General features: G+C 44.7%; 1 protein-coding gene across 5 annotated transcripts in view; it reads left to right on the forward strand.

The window, feature by feature from the left end:
• Window positions 1-22,557, forward strand: part of Dzank1 (double zinc ribbon and ankyrin repeat domains 1) — a 52,631-nt gene extending 30,074 nt beyond the window's left edge. For 3 of the 5 annotated variants that reach the window (XM_048455498.3, XM_085696818.2, XM_085696819.2), the window contains exons 11-21: window positions 666-791; window positions 1,937-2,098; window positions 3,311-3,518; window positions 8,015-8,118; window positions 9,546-9,620; window positions 10,240-10,336; window positions 10,789-10,889; window positions 13,684-13,764; window positions 14,228-14,355; window positions 17,642-17,716; window positions 18,086-22,557. In XM_048455498.3, coding sequence (XP_048311455.3) covers window positions 666-791; window positions 1,937-2,098; window positions 3,311-3,518; window positions 8,015-8,118; window positions 9,546-9,620; window positions 10,240-10,336; window positions 10,789-10,889; window positions 13,684-13,764; window positions 14,228-14,355; window positions 17,642-17,716; window positions 18,086-18,251 — 1,323 coding nt within the window. In that variant the 3' untranslated portion in view covers window positions 18,252-22,557. The remainder of the gene's footprint in view (window positions 1-665; window positions 792-1,936; window positions 2,099-3,310; window positions 3,519-8,014; window positions 8,119-9,545; window positions 9,621-10,239; window positions 10,337-10,788; window positions 10,890-13,683; window positions 13,765-14,227; window positions 14,356-17,641; window positions 17,717-18,085) is intronic. The other 2 variants (XM_048455499.3, XR_007236061.3) reach the window with 2 other exon arrangements.
• The last annotated feature ends 1,576 nt before the right edge of the window (window positions 22,558-24,133 follow it).

Genomic DNA, 24,133 nt, shown 5'->3' on the forward strand with positions numbered 1-24,133 from the left:
AGAGTGACACGTTCTCTGAACCACTGAACCATCTTTCCAGCCCCCAAATGTGGTCTTATAATGCAGAATAAAAGTGGCCATTTCCTCACCCTATCATTCCCATGCCCAGGCTGGAGAATAAATCAACATTTCCCTGGGGCAGAGGGGAGAAGATGAGTCCGGTCATGGCCCTGCGTGGCTCGGCTTGGCTTACCAGTAGTGCTCTATTACTACTAGTGGGCTTGCTCAGCCTGTGATGCCAATGATACAGAGGGGTGTGGAGATGTAGGAGACCCCACTTTTCATACTCCCTATATTTGCAGGAAGGAATATGAACTTAAAACTTGGTGGATATGGGCCAGGTTTAGTGACATACACACCTTTAATCATAGCACTCGGAGGCAGAGACAGGTGAATCTCTGTGAATTCAAGGCCACCTTGATCTATGTAGCAAGTTCTAGGACAGCTAGGACTATGTAGAGACCCTGTCTCAAAAACAAACAAACAAACAAAAAATTGGTGAAATCTATCATACTTTTACACCTTTTGTCAAAAAAAAAAAAAAAGCACGGGGTGGGGGTCTGTCTTTCCAGTTTCCCCTGTTTGGTGCTTTATCCCTCATCTGGATACGGAGCAGGACTGGAGAACATAGTTCTGACCCTGCCTGTCCACACTTCTTTGTTCAGCAGTGGCTGTGCAATGGAAACGAAGTCCCTCGTCCACCCTCTCGGAACGGGGAGACCATTTCCTGCTCCAGATGTGGCTGCCAGAACCTCTGGGAGGCATCCTTCTGCGACTGGTGTGGAGCCACGGTAAGGATTGAAACAGTCTTACCACCAGGTGGTAATGGCGCATGCACTCAGGATCTCTGTGCCTTTGGGGCCAGCCTGGTCTATAGAGCAAACTCCAGGACAGCCGGAGCTACTCAGGCACCCTAGCGAGCTAAGGTCTCCCCAGGGCCTTGCAGGAGATCCTTCCTATGGTTTCTGTATTAAGAATTTGGAGGTAGAAATAATAGTTTCATAGCCTGGAACTGAGAAGCCCTTCTCACTGACATTTGATGTACATTTTTTGAGGTTAACCCTTTCCACTCATTTGCTGACCACTGAAATTTCTTCTGTGAATGGAGTTTGACTATTTTTTAATCAAAATAGTCAAATTGTTTATATATATCTGATACTGCATGCAAGTAAGAGTGAATGGCTGTCTCCTTCATCTCAGCCTGCAGCTCCCCTGTTCAGAAGCACGCCTGCTTCTGAGATACCAAGTGCTCTGAGTTCCCTAGTAAGCTGGTGCTCACTGACCATTCTTTCCACCTGGCAATATGCCTTGCTTTCCTGTAGCTTCACCTGCCATTGTGTATAATATAGACTCTATGTGCACACACCGTGGTTTATTTAGGCCCCATTGCTGGACACTTATTTACTCTGGACTGCCACTATTGGGCTGGAAAGGTGGCTCAGGGAGTGAAAGCCCTCCCCCAATCTGAAGACTTGAATTCAATTCTCGGGATCCACCCCATGGAAAGAAACAGCCAGCTCTCCAATGTTGTTCTCTGACCTCTACACACACACACACACACACACACACACACACACACACACAGATACACACACACACACACATACACGCACACACAAAATAAATTTAAAATGTAATTTTTAAACCCCATGGAAAGAACCAGCTCTCCAAAGTTGTCCTCTGACCTCCACACAGGCATTGTGGCGCATTCACAAAATAAATTTAAAATGCAATTTTTAAACACCTATAATACTAGAAAAGATGGCCTGTGATACATTTCTTGAAGTGCTTGTCCATGTGTCGGAGAAAGCCTGGAGGTAGAATGTTAGGGCAGAGGGCAGGAGCATATGTCATCTTGATGATAAGAGTATGGTGTGAGAATAGTTTATGTGGGCGAGTCAAAACTCTAAACCATAAAAAAATTTCTGTTCTCTAGCTTGGCATTTCTGGTAGCCACTCTGTCTGCCCAAAATGTGGGGCCAACAATCATCTGTCTGCCCGGTTCTGTGGCACCTGCGGTATTTACGTGAAGTCCATAACACGCTTTAGAATGAACAGCTTGGCCCTAGTTGCTGGGGGATCACGTCCGTTTTCTGAGGTAAGGAGGCCTGTGTGCTGCACGGTGGGAAGAATGGCTGCCGGGTGTAGCTGACTTGGTGTGCCCTGCTCTGTGGGTCAGTCCAGGAGAACAGAACCAGAATATGTAGACCTTGCACATAAATTCATTTAGGTTTCAAACTCCTTGACCTTTATTCAAGATCAAGTCTAGCCTAGGATAGAAAGTCTCAAAAAAAAAAAGCCAAGAAACTAAAATTGCATTGTTCCAATGAAGATTTGTTTCTAATAGCAGCTCTGAGGCCGTGGACAGAGTGCCCAGAGAGAAGTAACTTTCTCTGTGTGGGGCAGAATGAACCGCTCTTGTGTTTTTCCAGTAGCAAGCCAAGAATCTGCCTCCATGCCCTGTTACATCCGCTGTGCGAGATTTCTCCCTGTCAATAACCTCTGGCTGGTGGTCATTCTCAGCAGCACATGCGGGGCAACCAGGTTCCTGTTAGCCTTCTGAATCTCTTCTCTGAGCCCCACAAAGACCTTCAGATGCCACCTCATCTCCTTACTAATGGGAACTGAAGACAGATGAGAGACTGCACACACTGAGCCCCTAGCATGTACACTTGTGAAGGACGCGTGGTGCCTTAAATCAGAGGCAGACTTGCGAGGCTGCCTGGCCCATTTGCACCTTTGTTGAAGTGAAAAGGAGGTGTTCTTTCCACGCAATGCCTGCCGTCTGTTAGAACTGTTCATAGTAGATGCTCTTTCTTCTCTCTGCCAGGAAACTCATCCTAATAAATATGCAAATGTGTACTGTCTGCCATGTGAATGGTGCCCCTGTAGCTGCAGTGACACCAGGCAGCCCACACAGCCTTCCGTGGTGATTTTCTTAGGTCCATCAAAGAATACTCATTCTCAGCGATTGGATGTAGCTGTGCAGTAAAGACTGTACTCCATTGCCTTGTAGAACTGAGAAAGTAGAAGGTCTTCCAGGCCCCAGGCAGATTAAAAGGCACCATTAATTAGCTGAACCTGGAACAATAACTGACCAAGGGGAGGGGCTACCTTCATGGACCAGGTAGAAGTTTCTGAGAAAGACAGGGCAATGGTGGTGAGAACACACACACACCCCAACAAAAACCTTTAGTTCATAGAAAGCTTTTGGGTGTTTTCTATTCTGATTTAAATTGTGTTTTGTGACTAGAGATGGGGTTAGTTAAGTTATATTCTACTCTTGAAGTGTATTCTCCATTGCTCATAGCCCCGATCTGCCTGGCAGTCCCTAAGTGTCTCTTTGCCCACTCCTGCTTTTGGGTCTAAGAAGGACACGGGCACACAGACCTCTGGCCTCTTCTACCCGTCTGGCAAGCTCCTGGCAAAGAAGGAACTGGAGGCGGCTTGTCACAGGCAGAGGCAGGAGAAGATGAGTGACCACAGGCCAGTGCTCACTGCTGTCAGCCCAGGAAGAGGTAAGGGAAACCCAGTCTCTGAAGAGCCTCCCATGTCTCCTCCCTTTTAGGTTCATTTCTCATGGACTAGAAATACATTCCGTTTTCTCTGTTCAGGTCATTTTCTTTGTATGGACAGTAGCTTTTCCTTAAACTTTTCCTCTTCCAGTTCTTTAACTCCTGGTCTGCTGTCTGTTGTGGGATGTTTTATTCTTTTGGTTTTTTGAGGGACCCACCACCCAGCTCCCAGACAAATCACACACAGGCTTATTCTTAGTTATAAATGCCCAGCCTTTGCTTGGCTTGTTTCTTGCCAGCTTTTCTTATATTAACCCAACTACCTTTTACATCTGGGCTTTTCATCTTTCTCTACTTCTGTATACCTTTCTTTACTTCTTTCCCCATGGCTTGCTGCATGGGTGGGTGGCTCCTGGCGTCCTCCTCTCCTGGTTCTCTTGCCCTCCCCTTTCTTCTGTTTATCCTCTCTGCCTGCCAGCCCCGCCTGTCCTTGCTCTGCCTTGCTATTGGACAATCAGCTCTTTACTAGACAATCAGGTGTTTTAAACAAGCAAAGAACCACAGCTTCACAGAGTTAAACAAATGCAGCATAAACAAAAGTCACACATTTTAAAATAATATTCCCCAACAGCTGTCTAGTCCATCCCTCTCATGGCGCCTGTGGGTTCATTCTGCTGTATAGACAGGCTTAGTCTGTCTCATCATTACCACCTGTCATTATGGCTTTTTAGTGCATAAAACTCACGTAGTATACAATTCACTATCTTAACTATGTTTAAGTGTGCAATGAACAGTATCAAGCACATTCATTAATGATGTTACACAGACATCATCACTCTCTTCAGGAGTGAACACAGCCATCACTCCAGTAGCAAGCTTGTGCTTCTCAAACGGTCACCTCCCGCATCCCTTCTCCTGTACATGCTCTCACAAGTGCCAGAGTGCCTGTCAGAGAGAGAGAGACAGAGACAGAGACAGAGAGAGACACAGAGAGAGAGAGAGATGCCTGCAGGGGACACAGCCATATTTCTGGGAGAGAGGGACACCTACAGAACCTGCAGTCTACCACCCGAGCATGTTTACAATGGCGACTCTGAAGTTCTGTTAAAGCCCTGACCTACAGTTGCTGTTGCAGGTGGTTTTTCTCATCTGCCTTTTTTGTTTGTTTTTGTTTTGTTTTTTCAAGACAGGGTTTCTCTGTGTATCCATGGCTGGGGTATGGTCTGGAACTCTCTGTAGACCAGACTAGCCTTGAACTCAGAGATCCTCCTGCCTCTGCTTCCCAAGTGCTGGGATTAAAGGTGAACGCCATCACCGCCTGGCTCTCCCCTACCTTTTATTCTTATGTTTTAGTTAACTTTTCTTCTTTCTTTTCCCATTTCATACTATTTTGTTAGAACCGAAGTTTTCTTAAATTTTTAATTTTATTCTTCTCTTATATATTGTATTCTGATCACAATTCCCCCCGCTTCCCTCCCAGTCTGTCTCCCATGCCTCCCCATCCCACACCTCCCACCCCCAATCCATTCCTCCTCTGTGTCCCTCCAGAAAAGGGCAGGCCCCCCTGGGATATCAACCAATCACAGCATCTCAAGTTGCCGTAAGACTAGGCATCTCCCCCCATATTAAGGTTGGACTAGGCAATCCAGTAGGAGGAAAGGTCCCAAAAAACAAGTAAAAGAATCAGAGACAGCTCCCAGAACTGGAGATTTTAAATGATTGAGTATTTCAACTCTAGTCTTGTTTCCCTTCCAGGCTTGTTATTGCTATGTGCACATGTATCTGTCTAGCAGCTAGCTCGACCTTTCCGGTGAACTTTTTCCTGCTGCGTGAAGCCTCTGAGGCTGCACTTTGGGGACTACACCCTTGGTCTGCACTCTGCCATCCTAGGAAGATGGTAGCTTTGGTGGTTTGGGCAAGGCTCCCGGCCTCCTTCCCCGACCACTCCCAGTCGTGACTGCTAGTCCATCACTTGGTTGCTTTCAGCCATGCTCTAGGTCGTCACCAGCCCTTTCACAGACTGGTCTAGTTAAACGTGGGGTCTTTTACTACAGTATTTTTACAGGTCGGTATTTGAATACCTTTCTGACTTCAGAAAGGCTTTTATTAGCTGTTGCTTCCTGGTTCTATGTAAAGTGGTCAACCTATGATGCAACTCTCACCTGTAGTGAATTTATCAGCATTGTAATTGCCCCCGCTCCCTTCTTTAGGTGCTGGTATTGAACTCAGGTCCTGTGCATGCTAGGCAAACACTCTGCCACCCTGTTACAGTGAAGTCGGTTGCTTTGGGAAGAGCTTCTGAACTCTCTGCTTCCTGGCCTTCTTTCTCTCCTGGGCAGAAATTTGTTTGGACTTTGACATTGGTACTTTTCTCTCAGAATGACATTCATCCCAGGGAATACAGCAATCATATATGATTTTTCTATTTTTACCTCTCTCAAAATGGGCCTTTGATAAGTGAGCCATGAATAGGAGATCTGGGTACCCAGTATCAACAGTACCTCAGATAAAGGTAACGCCTCCATCCTGTGAGTAATGACTGGGCAGGAGTAGAGAGAACATCCCGTGGACCACACTTGCCAAGAACTTAGGCAGTGCAATAGGCAGCTGGGGCAGGATGAGAAATATGGAAATCTTGTTTGCTCTGAGAAGATAGTGAGGTTGAACTTAGAACCAAGATGGACAGGACTGTGTTCCTGACTTGTACATACCTGGACTGGAGTTTCCATCCTATTAAGTAAGAGTGGGGTGGGTCATGATTCAGTCGCCACACACTTACTGTGAATTTCAGTACTTTTTTTTTATTATTAAATACTTAATTTGCTAGTGTCTTTAGAAACAGTTCCAGAGAATTTAAATCATTGATTATTTTTTTAGGTTTACTTACTTTATGTGTATGAATGTTTGCCTGCACATATATATCTGCATTACATGTGTGCTTGGTGCCTGCCCATAGAAGTCAGAAGAGGACATCAAATCCCCTGGAACTGGAGTTAGAGACGATTGTGAGCCACCATGTGAGTCTTAGATGTCAAATCCAGGTCCTCTGCAAAAAAGCAAGTGCTCTAACCACTGAGCAACCTCTCCAGCCTCTCATTGCTTTTTAACACTGGTTTCTCTGGGGCAAAGAGAACACCAAGATCCCCAGGATGCTGTGATGGAGGTCTCTCAGCCCTACACTTGCTCCCCAAGTATCCCTGTTAGGAGTTATAACTCGGTCACACAGTTTGATTGACTCTTCTAGACTCGAGAGTGGCATTAGTCCTAAGGAGATTGTTTACAGCCATTTCCAGAATGATTTCTAAGATCCCTCCTTTCCTCAAGAGGAAGAGGCTGTTTTCTGTCTCTTGGAATCTTGATGGCTTGATCCCTTGCTGGCCAGTGGAACATGATAGATGAGATGCCCTTAAGCCTGAAGAAGGATGAGGGTCAATGTGCTCTCTAGAAAGTCATCACTGAGTAAAGAAATTCACTGTATATTCCTAAATGAAAGATATCTACCTGCTAGAGGAGAACAGGGGCACCAACAAACTCAGTCATTTAATTGAACCCACATAGCAGTGAGAAAAAGACTAAATCTACCCGTCAGTGCCTGAATGGCTCTGCCACCTTAGCTGAGATTCCACCCCAATCTGCTTCTCCTTGTCCGGGGCCTCCAATCTTGGAACTTGGGAACCCCTACATCTTTTCCCACACATGAGAAGCCAAACCCCTGGGCTCAGGAAATCACTTTGATTTCTAATTCAAATCCATTTAAACCCCCCCCCCATGTAGACAGAAAAGGGGCATAGAAACTTTCTGGAGTAATAGAAATGTTCTATATGTTGTTTGGGATGAATACAATTGTCAAATCCAGACATTTAGGACTATGTAATTTATATGTGAGATAGAATAATATAAGAATAAAAGGCTTCTATAGTAGGAGACTGCCCTTTCGTTTCTGACTGCTCAGACCCGAATAATCACACTGAAACTATATTAATTACAACACTGTTCAACCAACGACTCAGGCATATTTCTAGTTAGCTCTTACATCTTGAATTAACCCATTTCTATTAATCTATGAATTGGCATGAGGCTGTGGCTTATTGGTAAGGATATGGCATCTCTCTCCTTCGGCAGCTACATGGCATCCCTCTGACTCCGCCTACTCTCTCTCTATATCTCTTCCAGCCTGGCTATATTCTGCTAAGCCACTGGCTGAAACAGCTTTATTCATTAGCCAATAAAAGCAACACATATACAGGTCATCCCACATCAGGCTTCACATGCAGCAATCTGCATATTCTTTTGAAATGTGATGATCTGTGATAATTGTGTCTAATAGTCTGGGGGTGATAGTGGTGCTTACTTTAGTATGTACTTGAGGTTCTATAAGGAAAACCCAACACAGTTAGTTAGCCAAGGAAAATTACCAGTCAAAGAATTTCCACACTCACTTCTTTCTTTTTTAAATGTTGAAGAATTATCCATATGTTTGGGTTTCTTTCCCTTTTTAGGCTACTGGAGAAAACAATTGGATCACATCTCTGCTCACCTCAGGTCCTATGCTCAGAATAACCCTGATTTCCGGGCCTTGATTGCAGAACCCAGGATGGGAAAGGTGGGTAAGATGAAGCTACTGCTTAGAGCATCCCTGGGATCAGGCTTCCCCAAGACTTTGCTTGTTAATTGTGGTTTTTCCTCTACCTTTCCCTTCCATCTCTCCTTTCCATGTTGTTTTTCTTCCTCCTTCCTTCCTCCCTCCCTTCCTCCCTCCCTCCCTCCCTCCCTCCCTCCCTCCCTTCCTTCCTTCCTTTCTTTCCTTCCTTTCTTTCCTTCCTTCCTTTCCTTTACTTATTATTTATTTATTTTCTTTCTTTTTACTTGAGATAGGGTTTCTGTGTGTAATACTGGCTGTCTTGGAACTTGCTCTGTAGACCAGGCTGGCCTTGAACTCACAGAGATCTGCCTGCCTCTGCCTCCCGAGGGTGGTATTAAGGGCGGTCGCCACCACAGCCCAGCAAGTAGTGGTTTTTAATGACACAGAACTGAAGTTGTTTTGTTTTGTGTTGTTTTAAGTCTATAGATCTTCATAGCAAGTCTTATTTGATAACCAATGTAACTGGAGCTCAGAGAGGTTTGACAGACCCCCAAACTGCACTGCTGTGTCTTGGCATTAAGATTTGGAGCAGGTCTGTAGATCCCAAGCCACATGCCTTTTCTTTAGCACAAAATCATTAAGAGATGGTTCAATGGGATAACATGTCCTGTTCGTCACAGACTAAAAGGATCCCTTTCAAATCAGTCACAAAAGCATCCAACACTGAACCTGTCTTGTTTTCAAGTACTGCTCAGCTTCCTTTGATGGACTATTTGGTAGCTTTTGCAAACTTTGTCTTAATCTGGAGTTCAGCAAACTATTCTCTCTGAGACAAATGTGGCCCACTGCCTAGTTTTACAAGCAATATGTAATTGGATCAGAGATGTGTCCAGCCATTTACATGTTAGCCATGGCTGCTTTGGGTTACCACAGCAAGGCTAAGACAGTAGAGAATTTATGACCCATGAGACCTAAATAAAAATTACCAGTTGATCCTCAGAAGCATTTGCTGCCCCCTTTTAAGTTCATTCCACAACTTACAGGGAAAACTACTCACTCATGAGCTCTTTCCTTGCAGAGCTGCCCCCCATTCACCAGGACACCTTTTCAGAAGTCTGTAGATCTTCATAGCAAGCCATATGACTGACTGGAGAAGTCTCTTGAAGAAAATATAAATTTGGATATTGTTTTTGTTCAGTCTGAGAGTCCCTGCCCTTGACTAAAATATTTAGTTCATTTATAATTAGGAATATAGGTCGGTTGGTTTGGAGTCTGCTGTTTTGTTCTTTGTTTTCTATTTATCTCATCTCGGTTTCTCCTCTTGTTTCTCTATTCTAACCGGTTTTTTGTGATAAATATTTTACTAAATACAGAGTTTCACATCTCAGAATTCTTAGGGATTGAGTCCCTCTCCACAATTGAGAATATTCTTTAAATTTCTTTAACAGCTTATCTCTGCTACTGTCCATGAAGACGGCTACGAAGTTAGCATCAGGCTGAACTACATCCAAGTCTCAAACAAGGTGTGTGCTCCTCCAGAAGTTATCTACAAGTGAACTGCCCCGTGGTTTACAGTTCACAGGGATGCTTTCACATAATGAATAGAAAGGAAAAGTTTCAAATAATAAACCCGACCCAGACAAGGAATTCCATGGGACTATATAAATAACCGTGCTAACCGTCAGAGAGGCCCACTGTCCAGCCCAGTGGATGTGCGGGGAGCAGGAGCTGCTACCCACACTTGCTCTGGTTTTCCTTGGGGTCACAGCTTACTGAAATGATTGTATGCCTGGGATGCAACAAACTTGGAAAAAGACTAACAAAAAATGTTTACTGATTTTTATCTTGACTTACTTGTTTTATACAAAATAAACCACTTGGAAGGATGAGGCATGAGGATCTCAAAGTAAAGGCTAGAATGAGTTCAGGGCCATCTGGGACAAGTTTGTTAGAGCTGTCTTAAAAGTAGAAGCACCCTGGGGCTATAACTTAATGGTAGAAGGCCTGCCTACCATGCACAAGGTTTCCAGCCTCAGGTTGCACTGTAAGTGTCCCTCCGGAGGGGCAGGCTCGCAGTAGATCTCTCTGCTGAGGCATAGCAGCCCCATCGTTAGTGATGCTTGAAATGTTTTCATTGACCAGAACCTGTACATCAACAAGGCGATGAATCTCAGTGACCACTTTCTGAGCAGCATCAGCGAAGGTGGGAATGGGCTGTATGACAGCAGGGCCAGCTTGGGTGAGTTACACTCTCCTGGTGACTTTTCAGTAATTAACCAAGGACACACTGATTGGGCAGGATGGGTGAGACTTGTATAAAATTTGAAGCTGAGTCACAAATCTCAACATGTTCCAGGCAGCTTATTTGTCTGGCTTCTCTGGAGATGGGAGCTGGGGTCTGACTTCCGAAATCCTTCACAGGGCTTGGGAAGTTTATTTGCTGCAGCTGGTGTGTGTTGGGGGTGTGTACATGTGCTTTTTAATCTAAAAATTAAAATCCCTTCTTTTCCCTTTCAAATCATTTCCAAGTTTCTGGAAGGGGTGGTCAAGAGTCCCACCTGCCAAGTTTAATTAAAAAAATTCTAGAAAATCCATTTTATCATTGTGCCTTTTGAGGGGCATGAGCAAAGTATCCTTACACATGACAAGTAAGGCAGGGTCATTTTGGTCTCCAACTCTTTGTCATTTCAGTTAGTGCCTATAGCCAGAGCGCCTCAGACATGCCTGAAAATATCAAGAAGATGAAGGATCTCAAGACCAAAAACTTGCACAGAAGCCCAGAGCTGCCTACAGTAGGTGCACTTCTTGGTCTCCATAGCTCTTCTGCAACCTCTTGCACCAGTGTTTATTTGGACATTTTGTAATGGAATGCTTTCTCATTTTCTCCTTTTAAACAACAGTGTTGTCTATTTTGTGGCAAATTTCTTAAGATAGTGAACTAGAGCTAATTTTAAAGTCTCATCAATTTCCTGGATCATCTCTGTTTCCTCCAGGGTCAGTTCTGAGTGCTCATCTTTCTCTGATATTTGGTTTGGCTAAATACATGATGATGCTTCATTGTCTAATCACTTAACAAATAAAGGGCTAGTCGGATCAGCACTGGTGCTGGCATGGGTATCCAGTGTGAGTGCCAAGCTTGGATAGGTGTGTGAGTTGAAGTCTCTAGGTAGGTGAGTGGCTATGGATAGCTTCTTTGTTGCTGTTGTACTGCTGTGAAGATACACTATGAGCAATGCAGCTTATAAAAGAAAGAATGTAGCTGGGGCTTGCTTACATGGTGGCACGCAAGCATGGCACTGGAGAAATAACTGAGGGTTCATATCTGATCTACAAATTGCAGACACAGAGAGAAAGATACTGAGCCTGGAATGGGCTTTTGAAACCTTAAAGCCCACCCACCAGGGACACACCTATTTCAGCAAGGCCACACCTCCTAATCCTTCCCAAACAGTTCCACCAACTGGGGACCAAGCATTTAAACATATGAGGAGCCTATGGGGACTGTTCTCATTCGTGCCACCATGATGGGGCTCCCCAGAGTTACTAGGCAAGAGGCAGGAGGTCTCCTGGGTTGCCAGTGTAGAAGGTCTTTCCTCTGGTGGCAGGGGTGTTACTGTGTGATGTACTCATATATATTTCAGTTCTGCGTGTAGCCATCTTGGTTCCTCCCCCTCATAGCCTCCCTTGTGGTTGCACTCTTCCCTTCTCCCATTAGAAGTCTTTGCTGGGAAATCATGTGATTTCTAGAAAATAGATGCAGGACTTTAGACAGAAAACATAGTTTTCCTGCCCTCACACAGGAGCCAAGGGGAGGGTGGCAGCTGTCTCTGCCAGTCACAATAAACCCTCCAGTCTTGCAGTCTTGCCTACAGCCTGAACCTAATATCTGCCCTCCTTGCTGACTAACTTTTAGAACCTGAATGCTCAGCTAGAGAGGAAAACACTCGGATCTCTGGGTGTTAGGTTGTTTTTTGTTTGTGTATTGCATTGTTTTCACCTATTATAGTCTTCTTAGAGATCCCTCAAAATCACTCATCCACTGCAGTGGACATCACTTCAGGATCTCCTGCAGCTTTAAGGTTTTGTCTTTTAAAATACACACCAGGAATAACCATGAAGGAACTGCCTTCCCCAGCTGCCTGGCTCTGGCCCTCTGACTGCAGCACGGAGAACAGCTGTGAGGAGCAGCAAGCCAGATGTAGAGATGGGCATATGTGGTTGGTGCTCCCCACATCCCCGTGTTCTGCCAGGCCCTTGGGCCTCCCCTGTGGGCATGCTCTAGCCTCCTTGCTTGTGTCTCAATTGCTTTGGAGGCAGGGACTATTTTTTACATTTACGTGCCTCTCCTGCAACATAGGCCTCACGTGCACTAGTAAATTTGGGGGGAAGACTCTGTGATTGGTTTTGGTTGCTTGTGCTCTCCACCTCCCCCCAGTCTGAAACAGTGAGGGTGAGAGAGGTGCAGAGCTCACTAGGCTGTGTGTGACCCAGGTCTCCACTGCCGTGTGAGAGAAGTGCACAACTCACTCTCACTGTCGTGTGCTGTTACCTTCTCATTTGCACGTGCCAGCCCCAGCATCCCTTCACTGTGTAGTGATTATTTTGAGCACACCCAGACGTGCCCCAGAGCTCAGGAAACTGACAGTCTAATACATTTTTCCACAGGGAACAGAATTCACTGTGACTAGGCACCATACCTAAGACCGTGTGGGGTTTTCCTAATTCAGAAACAGTACCTTGTTCCAAGAAATTTACCAGAGAGGTGGGGTGGCAAATGAGGGTCATATAGACTGAACCCCATATCTTCTGAAAGACATAGTAGCCCAGGAAGGGGAGTAGGTTTTGTAACCGCTTCTACAAAGGGCAGTCCGAGTCCCCGTGGCCACCCAAGGCATGACTGGGACCTCGTGGCAGAAGCATACTAAAGTGGTGTGCTTGTTTAATTCCTTCAGTCTTCTAGTATTTGGAATCCTTTCTATATATAAAATGATATTAAAGACAGATAAAGGTAAATTTCATGGCATTTTGAAAACATGAAAGAAATTCTTCAGATGTCTATGGACCAATGAAAGTATTTTTTCCTAAGCAAGAGACACACTCTGTTGGTTCCATTTCTTGGGCAAGTGTGTGTGATCTGTCATCCTGGGCTGGCCTCGGGCACTTTCGTAAGCCACAAAGTGGATTCACAGTTTCACCCTAGCTGCTCTTCCTGGAGCTATTCATTACAAAACTTGCAAATTTCTGAGGTTTTGTGAGGCCTCTGATGGGCCTCCTTGCCCTTGATTGTATAAAACAAATGTCAAGACAAGGCTTGGGAGCTGAGCACAGATTACACATTACAGTTACACGTGTATGTCTGGACTACTGCACATGGAAGACTGTGTATACACAAAAACACTCAGAGAAACTCCCCCCCCCCCACACACACACCTTCTCTCAAAACTCACACTTACCTGTCCATGTTGTCCAACAGAGAAGATAACCACTAACCTGGGAGGGGGAGGGGTTTGCCTCGAGCGCTTGGCTGGGAGTCTGCAGCACAGGTACCCAGAGGCCATGAAGATGCCCTGTTCTGTCACCCCACAGCCTGAAAACAGACTCCTGCTGGAGGAGGTTGGCCCCACAGGGAAAGGAAGACTGTCCGTGCTGGAACAGCTGCTCGATGAAGTGAGTGCCTCTCTCTGCAGAGAGCAGCCTGCTTTGTGCCTGCTGCCTGCTGACTGAGCTCTGCATGCAAGGGCTGAAGTACTGCCCAAGGGCATTATACTTGGTCGTGCTTCTCTGCCTGCTTTTATAGCAAAGAATCACATAGACAAGCACATGCGAACCATAATGTCCTTGAGCCGGACAGAATGTGGCCACATTTACTCTCAGCCTGCTTTCCTAACCAGGCAAGGTGGTTGGGTGCTTGCTTGCTCCTCCCGATGTGGGGAGAAGTCTTAAACATCTGGGGGCTTGACATCTGTGTCTTTTCTAGCTCTGTTCATGAGATTCCTCGTTCTCCTCTGGTTCATACTCAGCTTAATGCCATCATCCCTTTCCAGGACATTTGTCATTCATGGTGGGATGGCAGTTGGGCAATGTTGAGTTCCGGGTTTGTGGCAAGTTTGTCCCTTTCCATGACCCACAGGGAGCAGACCCTAACTGTTGTGATAGTCAAGGGCGGCCTGCTGTTATCGTGGCTGTTGTGAATAAACACCATGAAGCCATTCCAGTTCTTGCTCAGAGAGGAGCAGACATCGACCTGCAGTGGGGACCGTAAGTGAAACATTAGAAGGACAGCAAGGCACCCTGTTATGACTAAGTATAGCTCACAGGATTCCGTCACAGTAGTCAGTCCATGCAAGTGTTCTGTTCGATTGGAACCCCCAGAACTGTTTTACTCTCTCCCAGCCTTAGTAAGAGGCTTAATAGGTGTTTTCCAAAGCTGGGTGCTTTAGCGACTTTGTTATTCCGTGATAGAAAGCCCTGGCAGAAGCAACTCAGGGGAGAAAGGGTTTGATTGGGCTTGCAGTTTGGAGAGATGTAGTCCAAAATGGCAGCAGGCAGGGAAGGCTTGGTCAGGAGCAGGAGGTCACTGCTCACATTGTATCTACATTCAGGAAGAAGTGGGGTGGGGTTATAAAACATCCAAGCCCACCCTCAGTGACCTTCCCTTAGTGAATCTCCACCTCCTAAAAGTTCTTCTGCCTTCTAGAAAAATGACTCAAGGGACCTTGAGTAAAACCAAATTTTAAAATACTCTATTGCCTAACTTAATGGGGTTTATAATTTTTTTTTGAGACAGGGTATCTCTGTATAGCCCTGGCTGTCCTGAAACTCTGTAGATCAGGTTGGCCTTGAGCTCAGAGATCCACCTGCCTCCTGCGAGCTGGGATTAAAAGCATGTGCCAGCACCGCTATGGGCTTTATAAATGGTAATGCATTTGCTAACCTATTAATTTGTACTTTTTGTGTGCTTTTTATTTAGGCATGGCCAACCTAAAACTTGCTAATGTAGACCATCTGGCCTTGAATTTGCAATCCTTCTGCCTCTACTTCCTGAGTGCTGAGACTATAGGTGTGTGCTACCACATCCAACATGAACTTGTACTTTTCTAGGTCTAGTGAATCTTTAACTCTTGGGATATTGGGCAAAGCTATTGTCATGATCCAAACTGTTAAGACCTATGCTGAGTAAAGAGATGCCTCAGTGTGTTTCTGTGAAAATGTATCTATAAAGTTAATGCAGGAAAAAAAAAAGGTTACATGGCTGTCTGCCGGGCTGACACCACTGGTGAGGAGCTGCCATGAGAGTCCACCATACAGTCCCTGGCCCCTTAGTGTCCATATTTGAGGATGAAGGGATTCTACATAAAGTTACTTACTGCCCAGCCTCAGGGCCTTCTTGACTCACAACTTAATCCCTATCTGAGATTCTCTTGTTTGCCTCCAAATTACTTTGGAAACTGGGTTCAGAAGTTCCTGGAGTACGTATCATCTATGGCAATGCTCATCTTCTGGACATGATGCCAAATAGAAGTTTCCAAAGATGCTGCATTCAGCCCTCTTGCTTCCTGGCTTGGTGAGATGTGTTGTTCGGTATTTCCAGTCACCATGGAGGAGGGAACAAAATTCCCATAGCTTTGCTTCTATTATCTGTTTCAATTTTTCTTGTGTTTTTATTCAAAATATATTCTTTATGGCTACTATTCATTTTGTTTTCTTATTCTTCCTAATTGACTATATGTACTTGTAAAATTTGTCACCAGGGCTGTTGGTACATACCTGCACTCTCAGCACTTAGGCTGTGGCAGGAGGATCACAAGTTTGAGGCTAGACAGGGCTATAATAACAAAGCCCATTTTCTGAGTGCGTTTTATAGTATTTCCCATAGGACACTATATCAGAAGAGACTGCTCCCTCTCAGTTTCAGTCTATAACAGAATATTTGATATAGAGTCATGAAACATTGTAAACTTTCTTGAGTTTTCTTAAGTCTATACCTTTCCCATACCTTTGCATCATTTTCTTGATGATGAAATGATGCTATTTGTTTATATGTGGGGTTTTTAAAAAAAAATAATGTCTCACTGTATAGCCCTGGCTGATCTTGAATTCACGAAGATCCACCTGCCTCTACATTCTGTGTATTGAGATCCAAGGTGTGCACCACTGTACCCAGTGATGCTATTTGCTTTATAATATATTTTGTATTTTTATAATTCAGACAAGCTTTTCATAGCATTTAAGCATGATGCCTTGTGGTTGATCTACAAGTCACTTTTTTTTGAAAGTAATTTTATTAAATTATAAAAAGTTTCCATTTACGCCCCTCCTCCCAACGCCCTCCCACTCCCCCCCTCCCTCTCCTCCTCCCTCTTTGTCCCCAAGGGCAGTCAGGGTCTCCTGCCCTGTGGGAAATCCAAGTTCCTCCCCCCTCCCTCCAGGTCCAGGAAGGTGAGCATCCAAACAGACTGGATCCCAAAAATCCAGTATATGCAGAGGAAACCAGTCCCAGTGTCATTGTCAATGGCTTCTCAGAAAGACTGCAGGCCCGCCACATTCAGAAAATCCGGCCACATTCAGAGAATCTGGTTGGATCACATGCTCGTTCAGTCACGGTCCATCTGGCCTTGGTAAACTCTCATTAGATCCGACCCCTTGTATCAGTGGGTGATAGCATCCCTCGCAGTCCTTCGTCATTTTCTTCCTCCTTCTGCTCCTCATTTGGATCTTGGGGGGCTCAGTTCAGTGCTACAAGTCACTTTTTAAATGATTCTCTAGTAAAAGGAATCCTGGATTCATGAACAATTCAACTATAAGTTTGAAACTTCTGTGGACATAGAACAAGTTGCCCTTTTACTGTGGTCTTCCCTAATTTCCTTATATACTTCATAGGCACGCCACAGTGACCCAGAGACACATGTGATTTCACTGCAGACATGCCGAGTCCTGTGCTTGGCTTGGCCCATCCAGCTGACTGGTGCATAGTGCCAGGGCAGGCCTCCTCAGTCGCAGCTTTGTGGTTATGCTCGTCTGAGTGAAGTAGTAACAACGCGGCTCCCACCGCATTATCAAGACTGCCCTGAGCAGTGTTTAACTTACGTAGGTGAAAGTCTTTGAGGGAAGAAAGCCAGACTGGAGGTCATCTTCCCAAATAAAACACAGAGTTCTTCTTCCTTTTTAGTAGGTGCCAGGAAAGGGAAGTAGACTTGTCCCCAGTGAGTCAAATGCTACTAAATCTAGCTCAAATATATCCATCTAAAAAGTTGAAACCTTCCAGTACGGCCTCTGCCCTGCAGCTGGGCTCGGTGCATCCAGGGAACCACATCCCCTCCACACTGCCACTCTTAGGCATCAGCCATTCAGAGACCTAGCTTTCCTGAAGCTAGAGAACAGAGAAGCTTGGCAAGGTGCTCCTTAGCAAACCAGAATTAGGGCCAGCAAGATGACTCAGCAGCTAAAGGCACCTGCCACCGAGCCTGAGGACCTGAGTTTAGTCCCTTTCCATTTTCCTGATGACACTAAACATTTACCCAGAATTTTTCTCCCCCACAAATAGGTTCAGAAATACGGCTCTTCATGAAGCAACTCTGCTTGGCCTGGAAGGAAAGGAGAGCATCACCACTTTACTGGGGTATGTTCAGAGGCTCCTACCGAGGATAGCAGCGACATCCCTACTGACGCTCAGTGGTGTTAGACAGGTCCTGCCTTCTGAACTGTTATCCCTGTCAGTGAAGGCCACTGTTACACAATGAGCATTACCCTCTTTTAACATGGTTATAGGACTTTGATGCAATTGGAGCCAATCACAAGGATAGGCAAATGAACATTTGAAATCACACAATCCCTTAAAAGGGAGAGTCATTCTGAGACCTGACCTCTTTGGGACATGTTTGGGGAGGTAGAACCAGGTACCAACATTGGTCTCTGTGGCAAGGAATAGTAAGCTTTGAGGGTCATATTCCTGAGTGACCTTGAGTAACTTTCTCCACTTCCTTTGCAGGTGCAACGCAAATCCTCAAAAGAAGAACACCAGAGGCCAGACAGCATATGACATCGCTCTTGAGATTGGGGATGACCTCACCGCTTCGCTCTTTGCCACTAAGTTCAGCCAAGGTCTGGAGGACCAACTTTCCCCATCTGGGAACCCCATCCTAGGTGACAGTTAGATCTGAGGTAGTCACAAGGCTGCAAAGAGACTACCCAGCTACAGATGTTCTTGTTTTTGGAATATGTATTTAAGTGTAAGAATAAGAATTGAAAGGAACTCCTAAGATGTGTGTGTGTGTGTGTGTGTGTGTGTGTGTGTGTGTGTGAGTGTATGAGTGTACATGTGTATGTGTATTCGTGCACGTACACACACTTCCAAGTGGTAGGAGGGATTGAACCCAGGGCCTTGCAGAGGCTAGGCAAGTGTACCACTGTGATATATTCCTAGCCTTCTTTGTTTTGAACGCATGAAGTTGCTCAGACTGGCCTTGAACTTACTCTGTAGCATAGAAAGGCCTTGAACAACTTGGGATCTTCCCTCCTCAGCCTCCCAAGTAACTGAGAGGACATGCTGGGACCAGCAGACCCAGCTCTTTTTTCTTTTTCTAACTGGTATTACTATTCAATACCACATATACTTTGGAGTATGGGAAAATTAAAAAATGGTTTTTAATGTTTTATTTTCTGTTTTATTGTTGTTTTCTTGTTATTTTTTCCTTTTTCTTTTTATTTCTTTTTTTTTCTTTCTTTCTTTTTTTTTTGAGTCAGTGTCTCACTATACAGCCATGACTGGCCTAGAATTTGCTACATAGACCAGGCTGGCCTTGAACTCACAGAGATCAATCTGCCTCTGTCTCCCAAATGCTAGGATTAAAGGCATGTGCCACCATGCCCAGATACTTTTTAATGTTTTACTGATAATTTTGAAGTTTGGTTTTTAATTTTTGTTTTTTTTCTTTATTGTTGTTTTTTGAGACAGGGTCTCATGTGCCCTGTCCTTAAACTTGCTATTTAGCTGAATATGAACTTGAACTCCTGACCCTGCTGCCTCCACCCACTGAGTCCTGGGATTCCAGACTTGTGCCACCACATTCAGTTTTATGTGGTACAGGGGACGGAACCCAGGGCTTCATGCATGCTAACCAAATACCCGGCCAACGGAAGTATCTGAGCCCAGCTGCTAATTTACTTTTCAGTAGGTAATAGTTAAGTGTGGTTCAAAGTCAAAAAGTATAAAGTACTATATAGTAAAGCTCTTCTCATTCCAATTCTTCAGCCACTGCTTCACCCTCAGAGTCAGCCATGTCTCTGCAGGGGTGATACAACATTATGTAATCACATCTGTTTGTGTGCACAAGGAGTATAACATAAAAATATATAGCACGTATATATCCTCCCCCGCTTTTACTGGACATATATATAGCTTACTCAGTTAACTTATAAGAATTCATAGTAGAGTGACAGTGTCCTTATCTTAGCAGAAAGCCAACTGTGGGTCTCTTCCCTTGATTCAGAACTAGATGGCCCTGTTTCTCGCTCCCTCAGGCTGGACTCAGTCCATCCAGGCTCTTCTCCCTCCTCCTGGCAGTTCTTCCTGCATGCTAGTGACCTCTCTCCCACAGCAGACGGGTGCCGGAAAATAATTCTGTTCGGATGAGAGCTTTACAGATGGCTCTTTCTTTCCTGCAAAGGGGACTCCCCAGAAGTATGTTCCTAGGCATGGGTCCCACATCATTGTAACTTAGGTTCTGCCAAGTCTTCTGGAAGCAAGACTACTCTTACTCAGCATGACTTCGTGTTAATGGCTGCTCCTCTTCTCTCAACTCATGCTGTCACCCTTGATGTGATGTTCAGGACATCCATCAGGGAAGGAGAGCCACTGTCTATAAGAGACCTGGGAGGTACTTCCTACAGATGTGTGGACATTTGGGAAGTGGTAGCAGACGCTCCTGTGCCTACAGTTCTACAGGTGTTTTGTTTCCTACCTTCCCGGGCAAAAAGAGTCTAGCACTCAGCCCCTCCTTGAAGAAAACTTCACATTGTATCAGAGCATTGTGGGCCTCCGGCAGCTATATCTGTCCCCTTTATTTAATAATAGTAGATATGAATCTACCTGGACAGAGGGGTGGCTGCCATCTTGCCTGTCTCTCTGTATAAGAGATGACACACTTGGTCACAATCAGTGGCTCAATAATAATTATGATCCCACAGTCCTCAGAGCTACTTTTGCCAGCAGTCACGCTACAAATCCTGTTGGCCAATTTGAAACCAAAGTCCTCGGCCTGGATATTTGTTCCGCGCATGTTCCTTGAAAACACAACGGAGGGTAGCTTAAAGTCCCTGACCTTTTGCAGAGGTGGTAGGAGAAAGCATCTCTAAAAACTGTGACACTGTTCCCATCAGACACACATGCTGGCACACACATGGAGTTGGCATAAAACAACACTGTCAGATGTTGTTAGATACAGCATTGGGGGAGCATAGGCAGAAAGTGGCAAGAGAAGACAGAAATTAGACAGCTCAAGGTATTAGAATGTTATGGTAGTGGCATGGATGTGGTTCTTAGTACATACAAAAGAGGGGTGTGAGCAGAGAATGCTAAGCCCAATCTAGCAGAGAGTGGTTTGGTGGCCATGCGTGAGTGGGAGATTGGGATGGAATGTTTTCTTGTGGAGTGGCCATCTGAAGGATGGACTTGTATGGCTCCAGGGAGGAACATCTGGCCAGCAGGATACTTCTCCCAATTGGTGTCTGTCTAGGGCATTAGTGCACTCAGAGGAGTCTTGAATTCTTAACTGATTGGTTGTGACAGGCCAACTAATGGGACATTCTATACACCCTGCATTGTGTGATATTAGGTAAATTCATAATGCAGTGAGCTGGCTCACGATGGGAGATAGTATGTAGCCAGTTCCCCACAAAAAGTACCTGAAAGCCTCAGTAAGCTTCCCGGGCTGATCTCCCATCTTTAGCAAAGTTGAATTTATAAGGCTGAGGCAGAAACTGCACTCACCAATGGCAGGGTAATCGTCTCCTGCAGCCACTAAAGTACAAGCACTTCATTGTTTCTGGCCTGTTACCGTTTGGGCCCAGGCTGGAGCTTCCCATCTCCAGGTCTCTTTATCAACCCTAAGAACCCAGGAGGGGCTGTAGGTTGTCTCGGCTGGTATTGTTGGCAGTATGCAGTCTGTAGATCCAGGTTACCCAAAGTGATTATTCAAAATAATACCCACAAAAATGTATTATCAAATATGAAAGCTGTCTAGACAATCCAGCTTTTGTACATAGGTCAACAGCAGTGAACACGGGCCTTACACATGCTCTAGAACCATTGGATGCAAATCATTTTAAAGTGTAGGCAGTATTTATGCCAGCTCATCCACCATGTATTATTGGTACCCTGTTGGGAATGAGCCTGCACCTTCCTGCCTACCTAGGTCATCACATGAGAGACAGCAAAGAGTTGGTGATCCCTTGCATATTTCCTCAAGGTTAACGTGTTGAAAGAGAATTTTTTGTTGTGTCTAATACTGTGACATGTCAGTATAAGTAGTCTGTTTCCTTCAGTAAGCTTCTTCAGTGATGTGACCATATGGGTTGTTTCTGTGTGATGTTCCTGACGGCCAAAGTCCCGAAAGTGTCTTCATTTCACAGTGGTTTGACCACTGAGCTGAACAAATCTTGAAGTTCACCTGGGAGCACGGGTGAGAATAGGGGAATCCCAAGAATAAACCTTCAAGAAATGTGGGCCTGTAAGGTGTCTTTTAGTGGTTGAAGGCAGGTCTTTGAAGGGGCTTGTGGGAACTCATTCTCTTTTGCTTCCTTGTGATGCTGTGAATGATTTTGTTCTGGGATGATGTGTTGCCTTGCCACATGCCCAATGGCGTGGAACCAAATGACCATGGACTGGAAACTTCAAAACTGTGAGCAAACACCAAACTTATGTTTATAAGTTGATCATCTCTGGTATTGTGTTATAGTGATGAAAAGCTGAACAGCACAACGTTGTACCTGCATGCCTACACACCCAACCTCCATGCCTGAGACTGTGCGTCTTATGTTTAACTATAGCTCCTGGCACAGGTGGGTTCTTAGGAAGTAGTTGTGAAAATGCACTTTATGGTTTTTTGAATGATTAATGAGCCTAAAGAATAGCTTTGGAAAAATAGATATCTTGGCTATTAAGCTTGGAAAACTTTTATTTTCTGATACAAGGTTGTACTCAAAATGAAAATATATATGCCCGCAAATTTCTAAGTGGATCATATCTTGGTTGTATGGGTTTATGCGCTGTGAGACAGGAAATGCGGGTGCAGGTTTTGTCTCCTGGATATGTGTACAGTCAAGATGGACGTTCAGATCTCAGCAGAATGATTCGCTGCTTATCCTGTGCAGACAAGTGACTAGTTCATAAAACATTTCATGTGTGTTATAAGAAAATAAAACAGCAGAAAATTTAAATAAAGGAAAAAATTCCTGAACTAACACATTCTTAGAGTGTCAGTTTTTCAAGGTTTCTGTACATGGGTTATTTTAAATAACTAGTTTTAAATAATATCTATTTCTTTATGAAATAATAATATAATTTAAAAGATGTGTGTGTGTGTTGTGTTGTGTTTGAGTGTGTGCATGTGTGTGGGGTGGTTCATACTCCTGTGCATGCTCACAGAGACCAGAAGAGGGCATCAGCTGTCTTCTATCGCTCTGCCTCTTCCTCTGAACAGGGCCTCTTTGTGAATTCAAGGTTCATGTCTCATCTAAGCTAGAAGCAAGCAAACTTGAGCGACCATCCTGTCTCTGCCATATTAGCTCTGGGGTTACAGATGTTGTGGAAAACTTCAGCTTGTTAAACAGATGCTGGAATTTGAACTCCATTCTTCATGATTACAGAGCAAGCACTCTTAACCTCTGCCCCCTCTCTATTCTGATACCATACCAACCCTAGTATTCTGATTCTGGTTGGTATGTGTCTTAGTTTCTTTTCTGGCTGCTGTGATAAAAATATCCTGACAATATGTGACAGGAGCTTGAGGGAGTGCATCATGTCACATCCGTACTCAGGAACAAGGAGCAGTAAACACCTGCATGCTGCTGCTCAACTCACTTTGCTCACTTTGTCCACTCTTCTGTAGTCCAGGACCTCCCCCCCCCCCCGCCACACACACACACACACACTTAGGGAACTGTAGCTGGCCGTTTCTCTCCCACCCACCAGTTCCCAAATAATATTAAGCTCTGAGGCTTAATATTAATTACAAACTGTTTGACTTATTAGCTGAGGCTTATTATTAACTAGCTCTTATAACTTAATTTAACCCATTTCTATTATTTTATATTCTACCACAAGGCTCGTGGCTTGTTACCTCACATCCTGCTTCTCTGGCAGATGCTGGCATCTCCCTGACTCCGCTTTCTTTCTCCCTCTCCCTCTGCTTGGATTTCCAGCCTGGCTATATTCTTTCCTGCCATAGGCCAAAGCAGCTTCTTTATTAACCAATGATGATAAAACATATTCACAGTATACAGAGGGGAATCCCACATCAGGGAATAGTGCCACCCATCATGGTTTGGTCTTCCCACCTCAAATTAGCATAATCTAGACAACCCCCCACCAACACCTGCTGTAGAGAGAGCCTCACTGAGACTCTCCCCAGGTTGACACTTAAAACTAACCATCACAATACAGCAAGAGATAATGTTACTTGCTGTTTTTTTTTTCTTTTTTCCACCTGCTGTTTCTAAAAGAAAGAATTATATCACTGGCTTCTATGTGCCTCCTTCCTTAAATTCCTTAAAATCAGGGAAATAAAAACAATCTAAAGACTAAAAAGAATAAAAATAAGATGTGATCCCAGCATGTGTGATTTTGCTGTGGCCTTGGAAGAGGGCACTGAACACGTGCCAATCAACCTGTGTTTGTCTGTCTAGTGGACTGTGAGGCATCTCTAGAACACCCAACTTAAAATCACAGCCAGCTTCATGTACCTTTGTAAATTCAGCTTTGTGTTGCCTGTGACCTTGACCATAGCTCCCTTTATCTGAATGGAATTTGAACACTACT

This window comes from Myodes glareolus, chromosome 10, assembly GCF_982192425.1.
Source record: "Myodes glareolus chromosome 10, mMyoGla1.1, whole genome shotgun sequence".
Lineage (NCBI taxonomy): Eukaryota > Metazoa > Chordata > Mammalia > Rodentia > Cricetidae > Myodes > Myodes glareolus.